Below are 18,374 nucleotides of genomic sequence, written 5' to 3' on the forward strand. Positions count from 1 at the left end.
CCACCACTGTGACTGACTTGTAAATTCAGGCGCTCACACAGTCCCACACCCTCCTACACCCACCCACACACCCACCCACACACACACACACACACACACACACACACACACACACACACTCATTCCATGGTGCGGTGCCTTAGAAAGCCTCCAGGTTAAAAATACACAGTCATGGATCTGTTGGTAAATGCACATTGCCTCCCCATTGGATTAACATCGCTGACAAGAGCATGCCTTCCTGGCCCAGCTGTCTCCAGGCTTGGCAGTGGTGACTCATTCTCGTGGGTGGAGAGTATGGGCAGTTTTACTCTGCGGTAGAGAGAGGGGATATACTGGTGTTCTACTCTAAACCTCTTTGATGGCACATAGTATTATGTACTCGAACAATTGATTCTTATGTATTTTAAATGACTACTTAAGCATACCGTAGATGTCTGACATTGTAATAATTCCTACAAACTATGGTATTCACATTCATCGGATATTAATAAACCGTATTCACAAATATCCACCCGCCGTCAGCACTGACTTTTTCTGTAAGAGAAGACAACAGCAATTCTTTTCAGTGTAATTCCAACGGTGAAAGTATACTCTCACCGTCTAAAGCATGTACACGTAGTCTGAGAAGCTAAAGCTCAATGTTTTTTTCGAGAGCTTTACCATAACGACTTAGCAGACAGATAATGCCTTGGAATCTACAAATGGCCAACGCCCATTCAGAGGAGGATGTCACTTGCCGACTGAGCTGTGAAAGCTGTAAGAAGGAAAGCGTAGTCGTTACGAAGTACACACTGCAAACTATTAAATCTCAACAGATTCATAAAAAAAAAGAAAAAAAGACATAGCTGGAAGTCCTCACTGCAGGGCGTGTCATACTGTAGTAAGACGAAAGGCAACTCCAAGCAGCGCACTGCACCAGAAGTCCCACCTCCTTCTCCCAGTGATCGAATTCGTAAGAGCACATATCAGTTTATTTTTCTGGCCTGAAGTTCGAATACAGAATTGCAACAATCCTCAGTATTTCCCAAGAGGTAGGCAAGGGACGTAATATCCAGTTCCTGATCTCTTCTCCTGGTAGTGGATGGTGAACACAGTCCCTCTCTGTAGCAGCGAATTTTTGTTCTTTTATTTTTCCATCATAAACAGAGCTTTGCGTTAACTTGTTTTTCTTACTTAACTGTGAAAATGTATCAGGCCTTGAGAAAACTCGTGTTTACCGATTCGCACTGCTTAAGTGATGAAAGTATGAAGACTTACGAAGATCTTTTTGAGAAGTTGGATACCAACAAAGATGGGAAAGTGGACATTGCTGAACTGAAAGCGGGCCTAGCAGCAATGGGAATAGCATCTGGTAAAGGTGCAGCTCAGGTAAATTTGACAGTCTGAGAATGTTTGGATTGTGCTATATTCTCTTTGTGACGGCCACAGATATCTTTGCCATTATGTGTGTTATTAGAATAGTAAGGAATTCCACATTTTCCCTAATTTTACCCGCTTCAGAGACCGCAACAATGCATCAAGCTATCGCAATAATAGTAACTTTCCATGTTATATTTTGCGGAAGTGGTTTGCAAGGGGTGGGTTTTCATCCACTTTTTTTCTGCAAGATAGGGAACGCTTGGAGCTCCTTTCGTAAGGTATACTCCAGTACACGATGCCTGAATAACTCTAACAGAGTAGAGCAAGCAGCGAGGGTAGAAGGAATTCGAATTTACACTGCTGAACACCTTAAGACATGCGGTTACAATTTCGCGGACAACATGCACTTCCATCCGGAAATCACAAGAGATACATTTTTTCATTAAGTGTAGTGTGTGCAGTGCTTTAGCTTGTGTGACGTTTGATACCTGGTATGAGAGTAGTGTCATTCAATTACGGTGCGATTATTTAGCAATACTGTGTGCGAATATTTTTTTTAAATGAACGCAGAAATAAGTTGACCTCACACTGACAGCTTTGAATATGCAGAATCCAGAATATGATGTAGTTGTCGAAAGCAATTTATTTTAAGGTTTTCGTTTCCTGGGAACATAACCCAGCAGTCAATCAAATACTTCTCTAATTTGTTTCATCACCACAGACAAAACGCGATTATAACGATGTTTACGTGGTATATAGACGGTGAAGTCATAGGTTATCAAATGAAATGCGTGTTGAACTTTCTGAGTTGAGCCAACCTCATATATGAAGTCTAATTTATCTTTGCAATTGGTTGGACTCACCACTGCATTGTTAACATAGAACCAACTTGATTCCATAAACAATTGAAACCACTGTCACTTGATCAGCCACAGAATTAAAACTCAGAACGGATTCGGTTTAAATTACTGTTTAAAGTAATAGCACATGACATGCAATAACTTTCAGCTTTTAACGAATCGCTTTTAGTGTCGCCCCTCTTCAAAGCAACACTTTCCACATCAGAATCGTTCACTGAGGAACCTTCTTCCAGGTGTATTAACACTTTTCTTTCTATTAAACATATATGCAGCACTGATAAAGCTTCACTAAATCTTTAGTCCAACCTATATGAACCTACAACCTGTGTGTACCAGTATCTCCCCCAAACCTTATATGAGAGTTAATTCTGATGTTGCCAAATGTCAGGAAATATCAGGAAAAACAAAAGTTTGACTAGAACATCAGATCCCAAGGTGATCTTTTTCCCTACTAACGTACATTCTAAGGGTAACCCAGTTGAAATTTTATTGTTGGGCGTTGGCTCAGATTAAAGACACTCCTCTACTGCTCAAACACTTTTTGCATTTCTCAGTGCTCAGTCATGATAGTTACCATATAGATAACAGAAAGTTGCATTGACATGTTTATACTTTGCCCCCTTGAACTGATGAGTAAATAATAAGTCTGCTCAGATTGCCCAGGGCTGTACAACCCAGTAAACACTTTTATGTCTCTGGTGACTACAATGAATCTCCATAAGTTAATTATGTCATATGTATGAATTCATGTCAGACAGAATCATGGTGTTGTGTAAAAGGGCCTTGATAATAGAAGAATGACATGGGTATGTCTGACATGCAGTAGGGTATTGTTTTTGGTGAATAAAGGAATTTGTGTTTTGGGAAAGCAGCATCACAGGATAGTTTGAGTACGTTTTATGTACCTAACCCTAACCCTGACCCTGCAGGCCTGGTCCCATTCTTTGCATAGTTGTGATAGTGGCAGTAAAGCACTTTGTACCATTTGTTCTACAGTAGTTAAAAACCAGAAAAACAAAAAAAAAACAAATGATATAAATTATTATATTATATATTATATATTATATATTAATTATATAAATTAAACACAGGTGAAAGCACTGAGAAAACAGTGCTCTTGTTCTTCTCATAAGCAAACGGATCATGTTAAATTTATCAGTCACAAATACTGTACTTGCCACATTGTTTAATTCCCTATAGATGCAATGCTTTTTGTTTACATTTGTCTGCTACTACATTTATTCAGTGCTGATGCAATGTGAACGTGAGGAGAATACATACCTGTTCTTTAAACAAATGCGCTGTTGCTGCCTTTTCATTGGTGAATCTCAGTTCCATAAATGTCACCAATGTTATATTGTGGCAGTAGTGTCCGCACAGTAGTTAGTAATATACGTGTATAGCTTATGCAGTTGTTTCATATGCTCAGCTAACATGTTACAATGCATAACAATAATTTGAAAAGAGCGGTAGGTGGCAGAATGTACAAGCAGAATTGAGGTATGGGTCAGCATGGTTCACATTCTTAGAGCCTTCAAGAAAGAAGGAGCATCACTTTATCCCACTCTCCAGGGCATAGAGTGCTCCTCTTCTCATTGTCTGGGCAGTGTTTTTCTGCAATTGCAGATTAAAAATAACCGTAGAGACAAATCTCTATTTATAGACTCTATAGATGTAAGCACAACTGTAGATCAGAGACGATGGAGTTGGAAGGCATTTCACAGAGATTCAGTATGCTAATTACTGGGCAATTATTTGCACAATGCAGGGATTGTGGACTAACACCATTATTCTACAAATTTGTGTTTATAGTGAGCTGTTAACCATTAACTGAAGTACTGCATCACCCTCTCATACTGTGCATGAAACTTGTTTCCCTCATTCCGGTCCTGCTTTGTAATGTTGCAATCTGCAGTCCTAACACAACCTCCCCCGGTGTTCTTCTCCCTAGAAAATAATTTCTTCTGGGGACAGTGATAAGGATGAAGGGCTCGACTTCACAGAGTTTGCCAGATACCTGAGAGAGCATGAGAAGAAAATGCTCTTGACATTCAAGAGCCTGGATAAAAACAATGATGGTACGTCACGAAACATGGTGCTTGTCCACGGCTGTTTCTCAAGATTTGTTGTGTTTTTCATCCACCGTGCTAGCAGACGAAATTTACATAGCAAAAAGCAAATGCTCCTTTTCTAACTGAAATACTTCAGGGATTAAGAATTGCTTTCAGGTCCTTTCAGAGAAACTGTCAGTGTTTGCTTTTTCTCTGTTCCAAAACTGTCTTTGAGAAAGTAGAGCAGTCTAATTATTGAAGTTCTCTAAATTACCTGGAAATACTTTCATGGATAATTGTATGTTGTGAGTTTCACAGGTTTATATTAAATTTAAAAAACACATTTTTGCCGTAAACAAGATGCAGTCTCTTCAGTCTGAAGATTTATCTTTTCTCTGCAGGACGGATTGATTCTACGGAAATCAAGCAATCCCTTGCAGACCTTGGGCTGGAAATATCAAAGGAAGAGGCTGAGAAGATTCTTCAAAGGTATACCTTGTGTCATGTTTGGTATTACTACACTGTTCTGTGTCTCTGCATCTGTGCTTGCATGGTTTGTTATAGTATGCTTGTTCCATGACAGATTTTTCCAAGACAGATAACCAAAAGCCACTAATGGGATATCTATTGAGTCATTATTTTTGTAAAAAAATTGCTACTGCTATCCCATGTTTGAGGTGTCCTTGTGTATGCTTTAAAACGGGATGTATATTTGCATGAAATTTGTCAGCCAAGTCAGCCTTGCAGTTAGCATGTGAACTTGTTTGATGTCACACTATGATGGTGGCTGGAAAGCCTCTCATTTCTCAGTTTGAGCTGAGTCAGGAGGCTTTTTTAGCATGTTTTGTTGAGTGCTTTGGGTGGAGGCCGATCTAGAGTCATGTGCTGGCTTAGCCCAGCTCTCCTGCAGCACAGCTGATAAAGAGTTAGTGACAGTCACTGCCAAGGGGAGAAGGAAGAGCACTGCCATTAGCTCAGTCATTAAGCGTTCATTAGTAAGACTGTGGCATACCTGCACACTTATAGTTCTTCAAACATCCTGACAAAAGGAAATGATTTAAATGAAATGCCTGAAAGAGTCGTCCCTGAAACTCTACTTTAGTTTGATGCATAATTACTAAGACTCCCAAGGGATGGTTTAGAAGGTTGTCTGTTCCACTTTTTTTTTCAATATGCTTAACAGTCATGCCACTGTCAGCCTTATCCACAGAAGCACAACATCTTTACTGTGTGTTCACATGTTCACGCCAGCTTTTTTTTTTTTTTTTGCTGTTGGCATGAATGAAGAACCACTGAGTTATGCTATGAACACTATGTGAAAATAGTGTCAGGTTATGTAATTTCATTCAGATACAATACACATCTGTCAACTATTACTGTTGTAAAACATCCCGTTCTACTGCAACAATTGTATAATATTAGTGGCCATTTTATGTCAGAATAAGACACCCACTCTCTTAACTCATGCCTTAAAAGTGCTTCAGAGGTTTCACTTTAGGTTTTGGTTGTGCCCCCTTGTAGAGCCCCTATGCCAGGGTAGTGCCACAACCTGCACCAGTCCACTACATTCTCACAAGCATGGTTCAGACACTTGCATGTCTTTGCTCTGTCATTAGCATTGATGTGGATGGCACCATGACGGTAGACTGGAACGAGTGGAGGGAGCACTTCCTCTTCAACCCGGCCACCAACCTTCAGGAGATCATTCGTTACTGGAAGCACTCCACGGTGTGTTTTTTTTGTTTGTGTGTGTGTTCATACTGTGTATATGTTCTTAATTACCACATGGTTGATTATGTGAGTTGAGACACAGAGGTGTTTATGGCTAACACCATTGTGTGTCAATATTTCTGCTACAGACATGAAAATTATTCTTTGTTGAATATTTTCTACTCAGCATTTTAACAAAAAATATGTGCAGCATTTCAGCTGCAAGGTAGATTATGGAGCAAAACTGGAGTTAGTCTGGAAACATCCTAACTGTTCATTACCCTATAGTGACCTAATCTTCCAGTATAAGAAGAGGATGACGTGAACAGGCCCGCTTAGCCTACAGCAGGAACATGACTTGTGTAATGGCGTGCTGTTACAGTGTCAGAGAGCACAGGAACTCTGATACAGACACACCACTAATTAGATTGGCATGCCATTTATATCCGTCATAGGAAGGAACAGTGCGGGATTGGCCCAGTGACAAAACTGCCCAATGGACGCGGTGTATGTCCACTGGTGTTTCCACTCTGAGATGGTGAACGAGTCATCAGAACACCTTACGTTTCCGTAACTTTGTGCCAGTGAGCTGAAGTGAGCCTAACCTACAAACTAAAGCACACCGTTGCTTTAAGGGCCCATTGTGAGTAGAGGTTGCAGGTTGTGATTGATAAGCACCATTTGCGAGAATAATTAGGATGAAACGGGATATTAGGGTTGAAAAGTTGGGAAGGATAAACAGGGCAATCCATAAAGTGTGAGGGAGAAAAAAAGATGTAGCCGAATTATGTTAAAAGACATTAAAAAATTTCAAATACAAGGAAATAGAGTGCGACAAGGATGACAAGCATAACAAACACATAACATGAAGAATTAATTGTAAAGTGTGTGGATCATTCAACGTTAAGGGGTTTTTGCTGTATTGGTTTGCGTGAATAGCATGAATGTTTTGGGCCATAAATAACTTATAATACCATGTTAAGTGTAATCAAAATTCTGAATTTAGCATCTTCAGCTAACAACCTGTAAGTATGGCAGGATTTTGTCTGAAAGAAGCATGGAAAGCAAAAGTGGCATGACAAATTTCCTGCAGTCTCTGTAAATGGTGAGATGTGCTGTCCTACTTATCAAGAGAGAGTCAGTACTGCCCCATACATAAATGATAGTGTTTCTTAAATGTTCGATGATGACCTAAAACGTACATGTGTGTGCATTGATCTGAGAAATTAAAATAGTGGTTTTAGGTTTTAATCATTGTTGATAGATGGACTTCAGGGTTACGTATTGGCTGATATAGACAAGATTGCATTATTTTCATATACGTATTCATACAGTTACTGTGTAGAGAAAAGTGGCAGGTTAAATGCCGCAAGGCCTGTTCTTGAGAACATTATTTATGTCTAGCTTCCACCTGAGTGTTTAAAACAGGATCCGTTGGGTGTGGGGAAGTTCAACAAACACTGCACAAATCAACCAGCCTGTTCTTTGCTGTCTCTCTATTCAAATTAGGTGAAAACCAAACAGCATTATGTGTGCACTGTGATGCGGAATTTCGCAACCAACATTAAGTCCTGTGCTTGTAGAGATGTTAGTTTTAAAAAGACAAAGAAAGAACCTGAAGGTCAAAGAGGGGGTGTTCTGGTGTTCCACAGAACCTCTCCGTGCTCCTCTCTGATCTTTAGAAGTTACCAACGTCTGTTCTGGCGTGGGCTAATTTAAGCCATTCCGTAAAGGATTAAGCCTGTAAGTGGCTTGTGATGTGGAGGTGAGGCTGGGTGGGTCTGGATGATGTCAGAGCAGGGAACAGTGCACTGTGACATTGGCCCCGAGTGAGACGGGCTGGTCCAGTGCGTTTGCCACGCCACTCTGGACCAGTTCAGCATGGCGCTACTGCAGCAGCAGACTGGAGAGTGGTTTGTCCTTGACTTTGAGGATGATGGGACCATCTCTGAGGTGGAAGTGGATGTGGTAGGTTTTTTTTTGGCAGCGACTTCATCAGCAAGGACAGTTTTGACCGGACCTGGGAATTTGTGAGGAAATGTGGTTAACATGTCACTAATGTTTGAGGGCTTTAAAAAGTGGTTAGTTCTGAGATGTCTTACAGGTTGACTTGCATTCATTGGGCATCTGGGATTTACTGAGGAATACAGGTGAATTCCTTTGTAATTGGTGTTGCTTGAAAGTTGTAGGTTAAAATTAAGATGAAAGTACTTCAGGAGAACTTCTATAGGGTATGTTTTAGAAGTGTACACTCAATTGTAGACACTACATTACCAATAACATGCTGAAAGTCTTTTCTTGTCTTGTCAAATAGTGTTGCTGGCTTCAAAGAGTGCTGAAACCTTGGAATAAGCAGTTTATGCAATGCTATTTCTTCATTCAGCTATACAGTGTACATAGGAATAATCCACAGGGGCTTTAGCCAGTGTCGTGTTTTTCTCCTTTATTTCATGATATTTATCATACATGTAACTTTTAGCTCTTTAATTAAATGACATAATTTTAGAAACCGTTAATATTGTAAAGGAAAGAGTTACCAGGGATTATGTTCATAGATCACTTTCATGTTATGTTCAGTTCAGTTGTGTTGGATGGACAAGATGATGAAAGTCCATTGTTTCTGGGAGGAATGAGGTTAGTTAACGCTTCTCTATTCATACTTTAAGAGTGAAACGTCATCTTGCGCTCAGTTAATGGACACTGTTTCAGTTGATTACAGTGTTCGATTGTGAGTGGAAGTAAGCTCTGAATGTGACAGCCCTGTAAGAGAGTGGTTGAAGAGCACAAGAAAGTACATCAGAATAAGGGCATATATTTCAGCCTCGGATGTTCATATAAGATAGCGCTTGTGTGGACATGAAGTTCAAATTCAATTAAAAAATTTAAACATTTTGGAGGTCCATTGTCTCTGGCAGACTTGACTATACCCTTATTCACTGCAAAAATTACAGAGGAATAATGTTATTAGCTGGGAGGTAACATTGACCATCTGAAAACCATCTAGACTGTAGCATGGCTCTCACTGTTGAGGCCTATGAAATTTATATACTACATAAAAGTAATTCTTACATTCACAACTCGCAGCAGAAAAGGTAAATTGATGCTAATGAGCTAAATTCAGTTATATAGGAGCGAGGTGCAGACCTACTTGCCAAGAGTTAAATTGTTTGAAAACCCACTAACTTTCTCTCATTCCTGTCATATTTCTGTCTAAAAGAAATCACTGAGCCCCATTGGGGCACGTTAAATGACTCGGGTATCTTTTTAAAATATGTATCATTTGGAAAACTGTTGATGATTGTCAAGTGCTGTTAAAGGTTAAAACAGGATGTGGATATTTGTTAACATCTCAAACTTGAGGTCTATTTCAAACCTTTCCTTACTATCAAAATTGTATCTGTAGTGATTCATAAACCTCTCAGTCTGTCATAATATATTGCACAATGAACATTTCAGTGGGTAAGCTTCCTGGCTCTAAATGAAAAAGAAGGATGAATACACACATCCCTCTCCTCAGACTGGTACATGAAAATACCCCGCCTTACAGCCCAAATGACTCCCAAATTGCTGCAGCAATGATTCTAACTGAAACTATCACCTAGCACAGTGCATCTCTTTTACTGGCCAGCATTACTTCATTCACAGTTACTTTACATCTCTTGTAATTTTTGTCAGAGCAAAACTGATGACAGGGCCTTTTACTTCAGAGCACCACAACTGTGGAGTAAAGCCTCAGTCTGTATGAGAGCAGACGCTGAGTGTTTAAGACTAGATTAAAAAGTAATCTCAGAATCGCTTCCAGACATGGTAGTGTGACTGTATGTTAAGCTATTTTACCTGTCATCATTGTCAGGTAATTACTTTGTCAGTAATTACCTACAAGTGATGACAGGTAAAATTGTCGTTATTACTGTAATTTGCCATATTGCCATGGATATCATTTGACATTCTTTGTTCTCTTGTATATACTATAGATATACGTTTTTGATGTAATTCAAGATGTTCATTTCTCATTATATGCACTGCAAAGCTGTTTGTGGTTAGATTGTTGTAAAATAACAGATATGGTTTGATTGATCAAATCCCTTGCAAAAACACTTCCACTTTTATAATGGGATATTTAAGATGGGCGCTCAGTGTCTTCCTCTGCTTGTTGACTCCTTTAGGTGCTGGACATCGGTGACAGCCTTGCCATTCCTGATGAGTTCACAGAAGAGGAGAAGACCACAGGCATGTGGTGGAAGCAGCTAATGGCTGGAGGCATGGCAGGGGCAGTCTCACGCACAGGCACCGCCCCTCTGGACAGGATGAAAGTGTTCATGCAGGTAAGTGACCCGCAGCTGTGTTACTGAAAGCACCATGGATTGTCATTGATAGATCGATAGATAGACAGAGTACTTTATTTATCCCCAAGGGGAAATTCCAGTGTTACAGTAGCAATTCACAAAATGACAAAAGACACACATAACTTACAGAAACACACACAATGAGGTAGATGACTTACAGAAACACACACATTGAGGTAGATTGCCAATCACCCATATAAAAGAAGTGTTGCTCATGTTGTGAAATAAAGTAACACTTGAATGGATTCCTTCTGTCAGAGGCAAAGCCAAATCAGAAAGCTGCTAAACTGTATAGCTCTATAAATACTTCAGATTTATTGTCGACAGGAATAGGAAGCATTTGAAATGGAAGTGTGGTGGTTTATTTTTAGATTTCAAGTCGCGAACAGTGTGATTGCTCACTGCTGGGATGGACACGTGACGTATTTCACCCATTCAGAATGTCATGTGTGACCCCACAAGTACAAGCAGAAAACTAATGTTTCAGAATTTAGGTTTAAAAATTAAATGATTGTAAACATTCTGTTTTTAATGTATATAGGGTATTGCTGTAAATGCTAATTGTTTTGCAGGTGCATGCTTCCAAGTCCAACAAAATTAGCTTGGTAGGGGGATTCAAACAGATGCTCAAGGAAGGAGGAGTGACGTCACTGTGGAGGGGAAATGGGGTCAATGTTCTGAAGATTGCACCCGAGACAGCCCTGAAGTTCTTGGCATATGAGCAGGTAGGAAAATCATATCACATGCGTGGAAGAACGGATTGTGATTTATGAGGCAGTCCTTCTACCATATTAGTCTTACTTAAAATGGAAGAGCAGCCATTTTACACCAGACTTGGGATGATAGATTGGTTTATAAAAGTCACTGATACTATTTTGATGTCACAGGAAGGTTTCAACCTAAAGATATCTATAAGTGCTTGTATAGACAGGACTGTATGGTACAGGCTGTGATGGATATGAGCAGTCTCTTTTAAACAGTGGCTGTAGAGCATGGCCCCTTCAACAACATGACTTACTGTAATACAGTGATGTGATTATCTACAGCAATGCTGAAGTGCAGCGTGACATCTTTAAAGCGTTCCCCATTACTACACTAAATAAAACCTCACTACCCCTTCTCAGTGAGGGGTATCAGTGGCAACCTGCCAGAAACAATTGGCCCAACTGAATGATTTCTCTTATTTTAAGAGTATCACGCTTTTACACAACAAGGACTTCTTTATAAAAACTCAAGCTGAAAGTCAATCATGAACACCTTGTGAATAAGCATTTATTAGATTCAGTGTCCTTGTCTTATTTATGGATGTTTTCTCTATCCCCATGTCTTATGTAAGAGCAGTGTAAGAGTTATTTTAACCTGCCGTGATTCACTGTGAGAAGTCAGATTAATCCTCATTAAATTTAAGCTGCCTAGAGCGTCTCTGACAGGATTGGCCTCCTTCCTGGGGCTGATAGCCTTGAGCACAGACAGGGGAATGTCATTCATAGGTCCAGTTTTCACATGTGTCAGTGAAGGCCGGAACCAACTTACACTTAGCTCATGCAATCATTCTGTGTGTCAGCAAAGGCCCGACGGGTCATACAGTATGTGTGTAGATGTGTATATCCTGACTCTATCTGTCCCCGTTGTCATAACAGTATAAGAGGCTGCTGGCAGCTGAGGGTGGGAAGGTGCAGACTCATGAGAGGTTCATCGCAGGGTCTCTGGCAGGAGCAACAGCACAGACCGCCATCTACCCCATGGAGGTGAGAGAACTTCTCCAGCGCTTGTCACAGTGTTAGACTCTTCCTCACTCACTTGGCTGTAGAGTGATTTCCCTCTCAGTCAAAAGGATATTTTATTTGCTTCTCTATTAGGGAGCCTCTCGATTCGTAACTGATTGAAGCACTTCCTTATACACTGGCAGGTGATGAAGACCAGGCTGACTCTGCGGAAGACGGGACAATATTCAGGAATGTTCGACTGTGCCAAGAAGATTCTAAAGAAGGAGGGGGTGAAGGCCTTCTATAAAGGCTACATCCCCAACATTCTAGGCATCATTCCTTATGCAGGGATCGATCTGGCTGTGTATGAGGTTAGTGCCAATGCCCTTGAATTGGAAAGAAGTAGCCACTTATTTACAGTGTAAAACAGGCAAGAACACACTGGTCTTTGGCCAGCAGCCCGACCACCCTGTAGCCATCTGTTGCTAAATTGCTGGAGTTAAGGGCTGGGCTTGCTTAGTACATGGATTGGAAAGCTCTGGGCAACCAGACCACTTTATCCATTACTATTATCTGTCCATTGGTCATCTAAAGGGATATGACTCTTGTGGCCCTGAGCTTTGCTGATTGCCTTCTAGCTGCCATTTTAAATCCTGGTTTTTCCTGCTTGTCACTGTCAGAGTCTGAAGAATGCCTGGTTGTCACGCTACGCCAAAGACACTGCCAACCCTGGAGTGCTCGTTCTCCTAGGCTGTGGGACCATCTCTAGCACTTGTGGACAGCTGGCAAGCTATCCCCTTGCTCTGGTCAGAACTCGCATGCAGGCACAAGGTAAATCACTATTGACAAATATGATGTATTGCTGACCATGAAATTGGTGTAAAATTGCTCAAGGGCTTATTTGCAGAGCCATGCAAAGGCGATAATCCATGACATACGACATACTGGTGTGTGATGAATGTGTGCTGAGTGATGACTACTGTGTGTCTTATTTTTGCAGCATCGGTGGAAGGATCTGAGCAGCTGTCCATGAGCCGATTAGTCAAGAAAATTATGGAAAAGGAGGGATTTTTTGGACTCTATCGTGGAATCCTCCCCAATTTCATGAAAGTGATCCCAGCAGTCAGTATCAGCTATGTAGTGTATGAGTACATGAAAACAGGACTGGGGATCTCCAAGTAAATTGACCGTTCTGTGTTGGTTGGTTTCAAGTCGTTTCCCTTTCGGAATGCTTCAGATGATACTCAGTTGTGATGGCATGAACTCAGCGGGTTTACCAAAGGCCTCAAGTTAGGCTTACTTGTTAATGGAGAGTTATTTCATATAGAAGATTACAATGCATTACCCAAAGCAGGTTGGTTATATTATGTTGCATGTGTGTGTTCTAGTTACAAAAGAGGCAACCTTCCTTATTACTGAAATCAGTTGTTCAATCAAGTTCTGATTACGTCCAATTTCTCAATGCACTATTAAAGAGAGACAGCACTGTGGTAGAAGACAGATTTCAGACACAGCTGTAACTTGCACACATCATGTGAAACACAACTGAGGAAGAGCAGACAATGTGCCTTATTCAGGTGTCTGTGTGGTCTTTCATGCAAGCCTCACTTGTTTTTTTTGCAGATAACTGTGTATGCCTTCTCCAAAGTTTTGTAGTCTCCTGTTTACAGTTAAATGTATTTTAATACAATATTCTTTGGATATCATGTATGTGACTGATTTTGTTGAGTTTGTGTTTTTGCACATATTTTGAATAATGGGTACAGACAGCACTTTATTATATATACATGCATGGTAGCTTTGAAAGTCTCATTCGTATCTGCTGCCTACCTCAGTATTGGGATAGGACGCATGACATGAAAATTCCTCCTTACCAATATTGCACTCTGAGGTTTTACTGAAAGTTCAGGATTACGTAAGTATATAGTTACCAGTACAGCCTTTTTTTCTACTGTATCTTCTATCCAAGCCCTATGTGAAATGCTGCCCAGAGGAGGTTCAGGGACTCTACACAGTACCTGTAGGTCAAATGCAATAACTGCAATGAAAGCTCATGACTTCACACCCTCTGAATGGAAAAACAATGCTTTTAACCCCCAGTCTCACAGTAAAGCTTTCTCTAAAGGAACTTCACCATTTGAAAAAAAGAAAAAAGCAACAGAGTGAAAACTACTTTTAATTTCAGTATTGTTAAATGGTGGAAAGGGATGTAATTCAAGGTATTTGGTTTCTAAGATTGATAAAATGAAATAAAATTTAGATGGACAGTTCCAGAAGACTAACTGACTGAGGACTGACTGAGCCATATAATCTTGTCAGTAGCAGGAGTTAGGTTGTCTGTCATATTCATTCTAGCCAAACAGAAGCTGACCGGCATTCAAATACAGTGTAGGCTGTTTTTGCCCTCAGCTATTGATCCTGGGTCAGAATCAAAATTTTATAGTGAATAGCTAGAGTCAGATTTGGAATTGGCAGTCTGGTCTTATATCTCTCATATCTGTTTACTTGTTATTTCCTACAATGACCAATGTGCCTGTTCGCCAAATATGAGGAGAGAAAAATCGTGAGAGGGGGAAATGGGAGTCCCATGGGATTTGTGATAATGCAACGCTGCAGGAAGATTTAGATTGAAAAGCAGAAGTAGTTTAATGTTAAGTTGTATGGAATTGTAAATGTGAGGTTAGACAGTAAATGTTTGGAATGAGACCTCAGGGTCATTGTTATTGTTTCTGAAGGAAACTCCCAAAAGGGTCTACTTTTGTGCTCTAGGTATGGTCTAGGCACCATAACAGATTCTATGCCTGCCATTCCAATCATTTTGCAGATGGGTGGAACTCCTGCTCCTTGTAGACCTGCTTGAGGAACAGTGTGGCTGTGCTTATTTATATTATCACCCTCTCTCCTCCTTTCAGCACTTAGCACTTCAAAGTGAGCATCTCTAAACTGCAGGTGTAGAAAGAAGGAAGAGGCTGAGAAATGTAGACCCTAAAACTAGATAAAATTAACACTGCATGTGAGCCATCTCATCTCAGTACACACACTCAACATGCATTTCACCAAGTTGATTGAATGGCATTGTGTCTCTACCTAGGGGTAGATATTGGAACTACAGCGAACTTCTATCATGATATTTTAAAGCTGCAATTTTAGTATCGGTGGTAATACATCTCAAGTAAAACAATAATTCCATGAACTTTCATGATTAAGTAGTATCTGCATTTACTGGCATGTACATAGCAGATGCTCTTATCCAGAGTCATTTAAAAAGTTGGGGAACGAAATTTCACCTTTTATTAAATACACTCATAATATGCAATAAAGTGTATTTTTTGTTCCAGTCAATTGGTCCGTTGTGGGAGGGGCAGGTTGCTTGGGGGTATTTTTTTCATAATTTTTACTTTGTTCAAAAAATAATTAATCACAAAACACTATGAGTAAATATTGAGTATGATCAAGGGCATATTTCCAAAACTGAGCCCTTCCAAAACAATAGGCACCAAAAATAGCATGGTACAGTGCAAATGTAAAAAAGTAGTATAAAAAGTAAAAAAGTATTTAATAGTGTAGTAGTAAAAAAAGAACTACTTTTTGGTAGTAAGAAGTATTTAATAAAAGTAAAGAAGTAAATTTAAAATCTCAGATATTTACTGCTGAGATCAGTTTTTTCAAGACTCTTAATAAAGGCTTTTTCTCCATCATTCCCTTCATCAAGCTGATGTTGTCAAAGGCACTGAAAACCATTTCCAAAATAAAGCATAATTCAATCAAAAACTCCAAAAAGGTCCTCACAAACCTCCATGTTTCAGGGAAAGACCCTATCAGATAAATCCCTGACTGAACTACAACTGAAAAAGCGTCAGGGACGCGCAACTCTGCCCAATCACTGCATAGTGCTGTCGTCTGACATGTTGCAGCAGTACTTCATGTTGCTATGGGGCATTCCCCCCCTCCTTTCAGGTTTCCATAGAACCTTTGGGAAAACAGAAATCTGCCCAGGGAACAAACAATCAACTTGTCTGAACGGGAGCAAATGATTTAGAGCAAGAATCATTGGGTAATAGGTAAGCAGTGTGATAATACAGTGACTTTATTGCTTGTGTAGTAGATAAAAGACTGATTAGCTAACTTCACTTAAACTTTGTAACTCCGCCTCCTTTGAATGCCATTTTTTTTAACCGAAGTCGTGCCGGGGTGGACGTTTCGGATACTCTTTGACACCCGAGCATTGTTGGAGCAGTAGACCAGTGGGGCGTGCCTGGGGGTGCTGGGGGATGGAACGGGTGGTAGTATTTGGGGCGGAGGAGGAGCTGGGCTATGGTGTGGCTCTTGCCCTGCTCCGGGATGGCCAGTTCGGTGTACGAGCTGCAGTGTTTGACCCAAGTTCCCAGCAGGCACAGGAGCTGGGCCAGGCTGGAGCACAGGTCCTGCCTTTTCACCTTGACAGCGCCACAGGCCTCCAGGGGGCGCTATCTGGGGCTCACAAGTGCTTCTTCACAACCAGGACAGATTTCACTGACCCGGACCCGCTCCAGGTATTAAGGTTGCAAATGTAGTACAAGGACTTTGACTTTGGAGAGGAATTACTCAATAATCTATAATGACAGCATCAATGTAATAAAAGCAACAAGCATGACATGATGTTTGCTGCTTCTCTTGTTTTACAGAGGGAGATCTCACAGGGGTACTTGATTGCAGATGCTTGCAAGCAGAATGGCATCAACCATGTGGTGTTTGAGGGGAGTCACCACGTGCACCGGCGCTTTGGCTTCCCCGTGCGGTCCATGGATGCCAAGGCTTGCATCAACGACTACATGGGCGAAATCGGCATCCCCAAAACCCAGCTGCTGATCCCCTTCCTGTACGAGAGCTTCCTCACAACATTCCGTCCCAAACCTGCTGGGCTCAACCTCTATAAAATTGGTGAGCTTTCCTGGCCTCATTGTCTCTCTAGAACTCAACAGAGATGCACAGTGAATCATGCTTAAGGAGCAAATTTAACGGTAAACGAGTTAGTCCCAATACCTGCACCCATTAGGCTAGTTATATAAAATGGAAAGAGGCAGTGGAAAAGTACAGACCATGCCATATGACGTGACGTCAAAGTGCAGTACCCAAAGGCACGGCGTGGGAAGTCAGGAGAGGCGGAGTGGCTTAAAGTGCCCCTGTTGTTCCGCTCAGACATCCCCATGGGAGAGACGGCCATGGACAGCATGAGCCTGAGGGATCTGGGACCCATTGTCACGGCCGTACTGAAGAACGCGCACAAGTGGATGGGAAAGAGCTGCGCCCTCTCCGCAAACCGGCTGACGATTCAGGAATACGCAGACACGCTCACGCAGTGCCTGCCTCCCAGGGTCTTTCAGGATTCCAGGGTGAGAGCAGGGCAAACACTGACCGTACAGCCAACAGAACATCTCTCAGTGTCTTTACATTTACAAGCCTCTGCTTGCTGTTAATGCCCAGGGAAGTATACAGTACATCTAAAGGTGACAGGATCAATATTGCAAGTTTAAATTCATGATATTATAAATATCAAATCACCAGATCATCATTAAATTAGTATATATGTAGCAAACGATTGTTTGGCATCACCTTCTTTGGCCGGATGCTGTGAAATTAATTTTATAGCAGTTAAAAAAGCAGAGTTAAAAAAGTCAGTTGAATATTCAACTCAGAAGAGACACAGTATCCACCAGGTCCAGGAACAGGCATATAATGTTCAACTACAGCTTACTATTCACTCACACAGACAGATGCTCACATACATGCTAATTACTGAAGAAAATGCTTTTTTGTCCCACCAGATTTCCCTGAAACGGTTTGTGGAGACCCGCAAAGGAGAGGGTGGACAGGATATCGGCAACATGTTTGAATTCTGGAGGAAGGACACACAGAGGAGGAACGCTGGAGAAACGTTTGCATTGTTTTCAGACACGCAGAGGTTTTCCCATTGGGTTACTGCAAACAAAGAGTCAATCATCACCTCTCTGGAAACACAGTAGGGCAGGAGGAAGAGAAACAGCTCTAGTAAATTCCTAATTTGCTGGACATTGCCCCCTGTAGCAAATCTGCAACATGCACTTCAGACTTAAGTGATACTCAGTGGAGTTTAGACAGACACAATAACTGCATCTTACATTTTCCACTCTAATAATTCAATTCTAATTTTTGTTCAAAATTAAAAATGGAAAATACAAATGTTCTGATATGAGTTCTGAGTTGATTTCCCCTTTTATATATATATATATATATATATATATATATATATATATATATATATATAAAAAAACGATTTATAGTCAACCATAGACGATGTTCATAAAATCATTTTGGATCTTATCT

The 18,374-nt window shown here is 40.8% G+C and overlaps 2 protein-coding genes across 2 annotated transcripts; both read left to right on the forward strand.

The window, feature by feature from the left end:
* The first annotated feature begins 796 nt into the window (after positions 1–796).
* Positions 797–13,657, forward strand: slc25a24 (solute carrier family 25 member 24). Its single transcript, XM_036521128.1, has 10 exons — positions 797–1,368; positions 4,171–4,297; positions 4,672–4,759; positions 5,887–5,998; positions 10,147–10,305; positions 10,899–11,051; positions 11,967–12,074; positions 12,236–12,403; positions 12,713–12,863; positions 13,033–13,657. The coding sequence occupies exons 1-10, from the start codon at positions 1,186–1,188 to the stop codon at positions 13,212–13,214; spliced, it is 1,431 nt and encodes a 476-aa protein (XP_036377021.1). The 5' UTR covers positions 797–1,185; the 3' UTR covers positions 13,215–13,657.
* A 2,811-nt stretch (positions 13,658–16,468) lies between these two features.
* On the forward strand, positions 16,469–18,128 carry LOC118771858 (nmrA-like family domain-containing protein 1; the record flags this gene model as incomplete). Its single annotated transcript, XM_036519980.1, has 4 exons — positions 16,469–16,564; positions 16,697–16,952; positions 17,211–17,404; positions 18,096–18,128. Coding segments are annotated over 4 exons (579 nt in total), but the record flags the coding sequence as incomplete, so codon positions are not given.
* Positions 18,129–18,374: the final 246 nt, after the last annotated feature.

This window comes from Megalops cyprinoides, chromosome 2 (assembly GCF_013368585.1).
Source record: "Megalops cyprinoides isolate fMegCyp1 chromosome 2, fMegCyp1.pri, whole genome shotgun sequence".
Classification (NCBI taxonomy): domain Eukaryota; kingdom Metazoa; phylum Chordata; class Actinopteri; order Elopiformes; family Megalopidae; genus Megalops; species Megalops cyprinoides.